The 9940-nt window shown below is 34.2% G+C and overlaps 1 protein-coding gene across 2 annotated transcripts; it reads right to left on the bottom strand.

Moving 5' to 3' along the window:
- Positions 1-229: 229 nt before the first annotated feature.
- Positions 230-8747, bottom strand: LOC114466789 (kazrin-like). Of its 2 annotated transcripts, none has more exons than XM_028452525.1 (7): positions 8312-8747; positions 6633-6751; positions 4929-5160; positions 4738-4839; positions 2949-3115; positions 1845-1986; positions 230-602 (listed from the first exon to the last, which is right to left on the bottom strand). In XM_028452525.1, the coding sequence occupies exons 1-7, from the start codon at positions 8639-8641 to the stop codon at positions 444-446; spliced, it is 1251 nt and encodes a 416-aa protein (XP_028308326.1). In that variant the 5' UTR covers positions 8642-8747; the 3' UTR covers positions 230-443. The 2 variants fall into 2 exon arrangements, with proteins under 2 accessions (XP_028308326.1, XP_028308327.1); XM_028452526.1 differs by having other exon boundaries at positions 470-602; positions 1845-1922.
- Between the last annotated feature and the right edge of the window lie 1193 nt (positions 8748-9940).

Raw genomic sequence — 9940 nt, 5'->3', positions numbered from 1 at the left:
TTTTTTGGCAGGGTTTATATGTTTTATCATTTACCTGCACATTAAGACATAAAATTAGAAGACAGTTTTGTTTAGACACAACAGTGTAAAGGTGCAGATGATAACAACCATCAACAGTTCAAGTCTGTTTTTTTCCCAATCACGCAAACAAGGCATCAATAGCAGTAGAATAAATTCAAACAACAACAATTTACATGAATAAAATGAAAAAATAAAAAATAAGGTTCCCTGTATCATACAAACTGACTGGAAAATCATACTCATTAGACAGACGATTAGTCTGTAAAAGACTCAAAAATACAAAAAAGAAATGTTAAATTGTTTCCTCCATACATCATTTTCTTAAAGCAGAAAAATAAATCAGTTAAAGTATTTTTTTTTTTTTTGTTCCGGATTGGATGGATGATAGATGTTTGTGTTGTAGTTGAGCTGTGATGATTGCCTCACACATTGGTGACCTCGATGCTGGTGTAACCGTGTATTGGGCTCCCGTCGGCCCTGGACGGAGCTCGGTCCTGGACGTCACGTGGTAGGGAACCATAGCTGCTGTGGCAGCTCAAGTCCCGCCCATTGCGTGACTTGGGGCTGAATCCTACAGGCGGCTGAAATAGGATCACACAATCAGTACATTATTCACCACAGCGGAGTAGTTTTCAATCTCACAGGTATTTGTTAAGTCTTTTGCTTTTCATCATAAATAATGGCAAAAAGTGTGTTATTTGGAGGAAAAAAAAGAATATTCGTAAAAGTACAGATATTGTATGAGTGTTCCAAAAAATGTAATTAATACACAAACGTGCAAAATGTTATCATTGTTCTGATCCCATTAACCCTCCTATTATCCTTGGGACCATTCAAAGAATAATCATGACTTTTTTTTGCTTCGTATTTCATGACTTTTCTTAATTTGATGGGTACAATTGGTGAAGTATAAAATCATCATGATATGTTTTCAATGTGCTGAACACATTTTGCACGCATTAGTGTTTCTCTGGAATCAATTTGACCCCAAGCTGTTTTAGCTGCGTGAAACTTGTCTGTCTGTGTGTGACTTTACATCCCCACACCTGCAGGTGCAGAGTTGATACTTTTGAGATGATACATGACATGGATGGAGACAATATCCTCAATTTGGAACAGCTCTTTCACAGTGAACGTGACTTAGAATGTGTCTAGAGAACAGGTCAAGGTATCATTATCAAGGGGTTATTTAAGTATTTAACAAATATCAAAGTCCCTGACACAAAAACTTGGTCAACAATTTTCTGGAAGCAAATAACCTTCAGATGACTCTAACCCCTTGGGGTTAGTAATATTTGAGGAAAATACTAGGGTTTCCCTTTTTTTTCAGAAGATATATCATTTGTAGGGTTGACTCGCTCAGCTGTTCCTCAACCTATTTCTCTAGTTATGCTGCTACAGGTTTAGGCTCCTGGTGAACCTTTCCTTGTGCAAGAAGCATCTTGCACTCTGCCTCACATTTGTATTTATTCATTTATTTGAAAGCTTTAATCATGTTGTATGTTTCCTTTCCCTGGAAGTCTGTGTTTTGGTGGTTTGGTGAGACAGAGTCAAGGACAAAACCTCCTTCAAGTTCAGTAATCTGAACCCAAAGAGTGCTGGGACTTTTGAGCAAGTCAAGCGCTTCCTGTTTGTTAGTTTCACTTTGTCCTCACTACAATATTGCACTCAGTGACATGCCCACAGCCTGACTAAGTCAGCCATAAGTTAAACAAGGAGGTTCAAACCAAGTTCAGTTCAGTAGACCTTGAACTGAAAAAGTTCATTTTTATTTAAATTGAGACATTGAGTAAATTTCACAAAACTGTTAAATGTATTTGCACCTTGACAGCCCTTCGTCTCAGCGACCCATCATCATCAGTGTGTCGGCTGGTGGAGCTTGACGGTCGTCCCAGTGAATTCTGGCGAAGCAGAGAAAGAGATGTTTCCAGAACCAAGTGTTCACCGTCAGGTTTGGCATCAGCTCTGTGACAACCACACATTGATCATCACATTGTAAATATCATAAAATAATGTCTAAAATACATCTTTGTACACAAACACACACACACACAATACAAATCTGTGAATTGTTTGATCTTTGGTTATTGTGTTTTACAGTAAAACCAAATGACAATAACAAATACAAGATGTGATTATTTAGTTTTACTGACTTAAAACCAAAACAGAATTACAGAAAAATCAAAAAACACACACCGTCTTCTTCACCTTACTCTACTGTGCCCCACCAAAGAGACTCCTCCTGCCACAGCTCCCCCTATAGGCTCCACCCGTTACTACATCCCTCTGCTCACACCTTTCCCATTCAGTCCATAATCACAGCCAGGCCCCCTAAACCCTACAAAAATGACAAAAAACGTATAAAATGGCCCAATCCCATCCTCTTTCCACTCCCTCGTTCCTCACAGCCACCCTCAACGCTGAAAATACTGAAACTGGCTCTCCTCAATAAAAGACTCATCCTACATGAATTCATAACTGACAATAACCTGGACTTCCTCTGCATCACTGAAACCTGTCATAAACCTCTCGACTATTTCTCACTAAACAAAGCCACTCCCCCTGGATACACTTACATTGAACAGCCCCGTCTCACTGGCCGGGGCGGTGGCGTAGCCTCAGTCCATAAAAAAGCCCTCAACATCAACTCCATATCCACATTCGAACACATCACCCTCCACCCGAAGGACAAGCAAACCATTTGTTTTAGAAACCTGAAATCCATCTCTCCTCATGATTTTTCCACTTCTCTTCTTAACCAGCTTGCCTCCCCCCTCCACTCTCTGAGTTGTTATTTTGATTTGGTTTTCAAACGAAATAACCAAAGAACTAAGGGTACACGCATTAATACAATACTTTATTAAAGAATAAAGGGAATACTAAGTATTTTAAGAAAAACATGATACCACTGTGTTTTGTGGTCTCACCTGGCTCGACCAATGAGGGCCTTCATCTCCTCAAACAGGTGTCGTCGGACCATGTCCTTGTTAGTGGGGATCCCCAGGACTGATGCCATGGTGTCAGTGTTGAAGGAAGGATCCAGCATCATGACGGCTCCATGAACTCCACCGTTCAGGAGGCTCTCTGCAAATTCCTAAAGAGGTTCATATAAAAGAAGCCATCATTGATTTTGTGCTCTTCTTACACTTCGATGGGATTTACAGAGTTTTAAAACAAGGGTAACACACACACAGGAAAGGAAAAACAGTCTTCAAAGAGAAACACTGACTCCCTTTGTTGATTCAAGAATAAATCCACACATTTCAAAATGTCTAAACAACAAAAACAATAATCAAATAAAAATCAGGACTTGAAAAATCAGGACTTTTTCCCCATTTTGGTATGTTTTTAGGAACATACAAAACCATATTGGTTTTCCTCAAAAACATCAGTGATACAATTTGTTCTGCTTTGGGAAAAACTACAACCAAAATATTCTAACTTCATTTGAAGGTGAGTGAAAGCAAATATTTAACCAGACACTCTCACACGAGCGATACTTCTTTGCTATAAGTTAATGTTTAAAAAAACTGTTCATTAACTCTATGTTAGCTTCCTCTATTTGTACAAACAGGACAGCAAGTATTTTTTTTTTTTAAACAAGGAAGTTTTGAAAATAAAAAATAAATCAGCCGTAATCACTTACTGGCTTATAAATTAAAAATCAGCTGCACACAGGGTTTTTACAATGATCACTATTAACAGCCTGACAGCCCATTGAAATGTGTGATGTTTTGTTTTTTCTTTTATTCTAGTTCAAATTGTAGTTTACCTAGAATTATTAGATTTTTTAAATTTTTTTATTGCCAACTTCTAATACTTTTTCTGATACCGATATGTACACCCCCTCCCACCAAGCTAATTTTAGGTCACATTAAATATCTTCATGGAATTAACAGGTTATGCTTACTTTCAATGTGACGTCAAACTGAATGAATTCAGCGTGAAACATCATTCGTGCCAAATAAGAAAAAAATAATACATTTTCAGTTATGGAAAATGTGCTGTAATGATTTTTAATATATTGCAAACTAGAGCTTTCATTTTTTTAATGCCCTCTCTTGTAAAGTATTTTCCCTAAGAAGGTTTTTTAACCTCGAGGACGTGACCCCACATACGGTCGCCTAGAAAAAAAATGTCTTGTAATACTTTTTTTCAAAACATATTTTTTGCTTTTATAATTTTTCATTATACATAATTAAATGATTTGCGATGAAAATCATATACATGAATATGAACATAACAAAATAACGTCCCGAAGTTCCCCGTTAAGCCCTGAAAGAATAAATAGAATAAAATATTAATATTATAAAAGAATAGAAATCGGAAAACACCATTACACACAAAATATTACAAATATACAATGATATACAAAACATTAGTGACAATATTATCACAGAAATAGATATAGAGTGCAGGAAGGGGCAGAAAGCTCAAAAACCTTGAATAATTATTAGTATTCTTCAAATTAAAACACTACTGTACATATAGTTCAAATAAAAAACAGTATGAAAATAATTGAGCTGGTGCGTATTGTCAATTTCTATTTTTAACCCAGTATAACAAACATGATCAAAACTAACTTTAGTGAAAGAAATCTGTGATATAAAATATGACATTTTATGGCAATTACTGTCCATTAATATTGTAGGCTTGATAATATCACCCATCTCTATTTTCAACGCAAAAGTTAAAATATCAAGTACATTTCCTCACCTTGAGATCAATGTCTTTGATCCATTTCATGACCCTGTTGGAGGTCCAAACGACTGGATCCACATGTTGATGCTCACACTGACTTCTACGAACTTGCAAAGCCTGGAAGGAAAAAATTAAAAAATATCAAGAAGTACTTTTTAATTCATGTCATCCACATGTTAATAGTGTAATCTCAGTGTTTTACTAACCTCTTTGTCAAAGTCGAGCATGTGTAGCAGTTCGATGCCCAGCATTAAGCTGACCTGATGGAACTTCTTGGTGATGTTCAGATGACGTTCCAGGTCACGCCTTGTCAGGGATTTCAGCATCCGTCCATCAACCAAGTGATTGTGAAAGGCCTGAGAATACTGAGGTAAACCCACGTCACTTAACCAGGCCTTGGCCACCCAGTGGTGATCCAGATCTGCTGCGTTGGAAAGTCTGTAGGAAGACAAACGGAAATGTTGCTAATCTGGGCCAGAACTCGGATTCTGGATAACGGATTGATTCAAATCTTGAAAATGATTTTTTTAACAGAATTTGATTAGATCATGTAATCCATTCTTGATTTTGATCCTGATCAAACCTTTAGTTTGAGTTTTTTTCAGAACTTTTGGATCACTTTGATCCAAAAAATCTGGATTAAACTGATCTCATCAGAAGGGTAGATTCAGATTCCAGGCCCAAAATGTAACAAAACTTTAAAAATGTATCAAATAATATTAGATTTGGATCCTGCAGTATAGCCTACAACAGTGGCTCCCAAAACTGGGGTACGTGTACCCCTACGGGCAACACCTCTCAGGAGGTACACATAAACATTTGTCAGTTTATGTTTTAACAGTATAGATGTATTTTTACATGCACACAGACTTTTTTTTTCATTCATCAATAATAATTTGTGGCACAGCTCATTAAAATACACCAGAAGACGAAGTTTAAATTCTAAAACGAGTGAAACATCAGAAATAAATGAATAAATAAAGGCTTAAATTCAAGGTTAATGTTGGACGAGACACAGACAAGAGCCTGCAGACACAAACAAATAATGTATAACAACAGCTACTTGCCATAAGAAATAAAGGCTAGCAAAATAATAAATAATTACCAATTTACCAACTAATTTTATCCGGATTAAACCTTCAAAAAAAATTAAGTAATTTAAGAATTAATTACATGAGTTTGCTGCAATCTATATTAATAAACCAAGTTCTAAATTATAAGCTATTGGTAAAAAGACTGAACTCAGAACTCTAATATTTATGAGATGAGTTTTATGAGTTTTTGTAGAGAAATATTTTTCACCTTCTTAATGTTTAGCCACAAAGGTTTTCCTTTGTGATTAAAATAAATAAATAAATAAATACATGTATGATTAAATTCACTTAAAATATGTAGAGCAGTATCTACTGTAGTTATAATACAGGCAACCCCTGAAAAGTGGGGGACAATGAACAAAAATTATACTAAGGGACAACCTCTGATAAGAAATATCAACAAAGCAAACTTTACATCAAAGCCTGACAATAATCTAAGGACATTAGCCAGAAAATGTGGCCGCACAGCTGTCCAAAATTTACAGATGTTTGATGTTGACTAAATGGAAAGCAAATGAGCATCATTAGGAAGTGTCGTGATGCTTCTTTATTATCTCACTTTTTTATGATAGTCTATACAAAAGGGCTTTGAACAGACTACAACCAAGGACATACAAAGAAACAGAAAAGTGCAATTGGTCATTAGCATGCAGAAGACAGCATCAGTATCAAAGCACACGGCTAAAATCAAGATATGACAAAATAAAAAGATTATTTGACCATACTCTTGTATCATCATCATATATTATATAATGTTATTGATATTATTTAAGATGTTTTTGCGAGTGATCTTTTTGTAAGAAAAATGTTCCTCACCCTTGACCATTCTCTGCATCTCTGTAATCTTCAATAGCCAGACGGAGTTTTCTACGATGCATTAAACTACTGATCCCTAAACCCAGCTCCAGGTCTTCATCTGTTAATCCCAGTAAAACCTGAAAAACATTCACAGCAGACTTGTATGTGGTGCCGAATGTAAAAACTCTGTCACCTTTTCATATATTGTGAACATTTAGCTCATTTTTATTTCATTTGAGACAGAAATTCATGTAAAACAGCATGATCTCATTGCTAAAAATGTGTACACGAAAAATAAATCTAAATGTAGATGTTAAATCTAAATCTATATGTTAAACGTAAATCTAAACGTTAAATCTAAATGTTATATTGATATTTAAATCTAAATGTTAAAGGCTCAGTGACTGAGGAGCGCGGAGAACTCCAAAGAGTGTTAATGATTGGTATCCGGGCTGCATATCAGCCAAGGGAATATGTGGACAACTGCCCTCAGACATAGATTCACTGAGAGTACCAGCATGCTGTATGTCTACTCACTTTTGCCAGTGTTAAAAACACACAGGATGCAGAAGACCTTGGAGGGTGAGGTGTGTGGACTGTGGCCTGGGCCTCGTGATTGACAGGTGCTAACCAGCCCACTTTGTATAACTTCTAAACATTTAGCTTTACACTTGGTGACCAATTTTACATTTACATTTAACATTTAGATTTAACATTTAGATTAAGATTTATCATTTATATTTAACTTTTACATTTAGATTTAGATTTAACATTTAGATTTACATTTATATTTAACTTTTACATGTAGATTTAGATTTAGAATTACATTTAAAATTTGGAAATTAAACATTTACATATAACATGCATATTTAACATTTACATTTAGATTTGGATTCAACATTTACATATAGCATGCATATTTAACATTTACATTTAGATTTGGATTAAACGTTCACATATAGATTTAGATTTATCATTCATATTTAACTTTTACATTTAGGTTTATCATTTATGTTCAACTTTTACATGTAAATTTAGATTTAGATTTAAATTTAAAATTTGAAGAATAAATATTTACATATAACATGCATATTTAACATTTAAATTTAGATTAAACATATACATTTAGATTTAGATTTCACATGTAGATTTACATTTAACATTTAGATTTAACTTTTACAAGTAGATTTAAATTTTGAATTGAATTTAAAATTTTGAGATTAAACATTTACATATAACATGCATATTTAACATTTAAATTTAGTTTAAACATATACATTTAGATTTAACTTTTACATGTAGATTTAACTTTTACATGTAGATTTAAATTTAGAATTGAATTGAAAATTTGGAGATTAAACATTTACATATAACATGCATATTCAACATTTACATTTAGATATATTTATTGTAGATTTTCATGTACACATTTTTAACAATGATATAGAACATGCTGTTTTACATGAATTTGTCTCAAAGGAAAGAAAAATGAGCTAAATATGAGGAAATTGAGCAACATGTTCAAAATATGTTGACTATGAAACAGTGGCTGAGTTTTTACATTCGGCTCTGCATAAAATCGTAGTAATTTATGTTAAAATTGCTTAGTCAAAAAAAAAAAAAGTGTCCCACTAAAAAGCCAACTTTATGGTTTCCCAATGACGGCAGTGAATACATGCATTAGAAGTATCACCAACCTTTCCACTCTTGACATTTTCAGAGCAGGTTCTGATGTACATGGGCATCGCCATGACAACCTCCAGCCAGGCTTGTACAGTTCCCGCCCTCCACTGGGACATGGGCGTGTTCCTGGCCAGCTCCACCTGCTGAAGGCGGTCCAGTTGGTCCTCACTGCCGTCTGAAAGGCCCAGGCTGTGGCGTGTTGAGCTGCACAGGCTGTCCGAGTCTGGGTGGGTGGTGGTGGAGGAGGAGGAGGAGGACAATGTATGGATTGGAGGTGAAGTGCAGGTTGTGAGTGGAAGTAAAGGTGACGGTGGGTTAGGCAAGCAAAGAGAAAAACATGACATTAATGCCTCAACCTCAGTTACATTAACAGCATTCTAAAGTTTTATGGAGAGAAACGTGTGTCTTGTTTATGCAATCAAACAAAAAATGGATTTGCAAATAAAAATAATGGATTTGTAATAAAAAAAAAAAAAATTGCAAACAAAAAAAGATTTTCAAAAAAAAAAAAAAAGATTTAGAAACAAAAATAATGGATTTGTATTTTAAAATAATAAATACATTTGCAAACAAAAATAATGGATTTGAAAAAAAAATAAAAAAAATTGCAAACAAAAACACATTTGCAAAGATTTACAAACAAAAATAATGGATTTGTAATAATAAAATATAAAGGATTTACAAAGAAAACTCTCATTACTATTTTTTTTTTAAATTCTGGTTTTATTTATAAATCAAAACTTAGTTCTCATGAAACTATACATTTTGTTTACGTTCCCTGAAGTTTTGAACATTTGTATCTTTAGGAAACGTAAACGAAAATTCCGAAAATGCAACCAAAACTTCAGAAGATGTAAACAAAATGGATAGTTTCATGATAACTAATTTTTTATTTGTAAACAAATCCTGCTAACAAAAAAATATTTCCAAACAAAAATAATGCATTTAAAGAAAAAATAAAAGTAGCAATTACAGTTTCTTTTATTTATTTTTTTTTATTTCAAATAATTTTTAATTTTTTGTTTTGTATTAAAAAAGACACATTTCTCTCCATAAACATTTGGCTGCATGACAACATGCACAGTTATTGCCAATAACTGTGAACATAGTAACAGCTGTCACAAATAAGCTGTTTTAGGAGGTGCATTAAACCAGATGCTTTGTAAACCCTTGATTTACCATGATTTATCTGGTGATTTAGCCTGCAGATGGAGGCATCTGAAACAACTATGCAAATAGAGCTACAACAACGTACTGTACGGCATTACAATTCATTTACGTTTGTGTTCTTTAAATTAGTTGCATACATTTTTTTAGCTTAAACACCCTATGGAACACGTGTGTCAAAATCATGGCCCGGGGGCCTTTGGAGCATCCAATTTAGCCTGCAGGAGAAAGTAGAAATGACTGAAAAAACATAAATACATAAAAACATGAATGACTCAACATTATTTGCAGGGGCTTATATTTTCCCAGTGCTTATATCACACGATTGAAGTCATTTTCAATGTTAAACTGTCAAAAAAAGTCCTTATTTAAACAGAAATTGGTCACAACATCTAGGAAATTTAAAGTGAAGTTCCTATTAGGACTGGTATCTGTCACTCAGTCTTTGGATATTGTCGGTTTCTTACATATTTAAT

This window comes from Gouania willdenowi, chromosome 7, assembly GCF_900634775.1.
Source record: "Gouania willdenowi chromosome 7, fGouWil2.1, whole genome shotgun sequence".
Taxonomy (NCBI): domain Eukaryota; kingdom Metazoa; phylum Chordata; class Actinopteri; order Blenniiformes; family Gobiesocidae; genus Gouania; species Gouania willdenowi.
This window is presented reverse-complemented; position numbering and strand designations above follow the sequence as displayed.

Coding starts and splice junctions, on each gene's coding strand:
- LOC114466789 (XM_028452525.1), bottom strand. CDS start 8,641: ATGTCATGTTTTTCTCTTTGCTTGCCTAACCCACCGTCACCTTTACTT. Junction 1,987..2,948: donor GCCCTCATTGGTCGAGCCAG/GTGAGACCACAA, acceptor TGGTTGTCACAG/AGCTGATGCCAAACCTGACG. Junction 603..1,844: donor TGAGACGAAGGGCTGTCAAG/GTGCAAATACAT, acceptor ATCCTATTTCAG/CCGCCTGTAGGATTCAGCCC.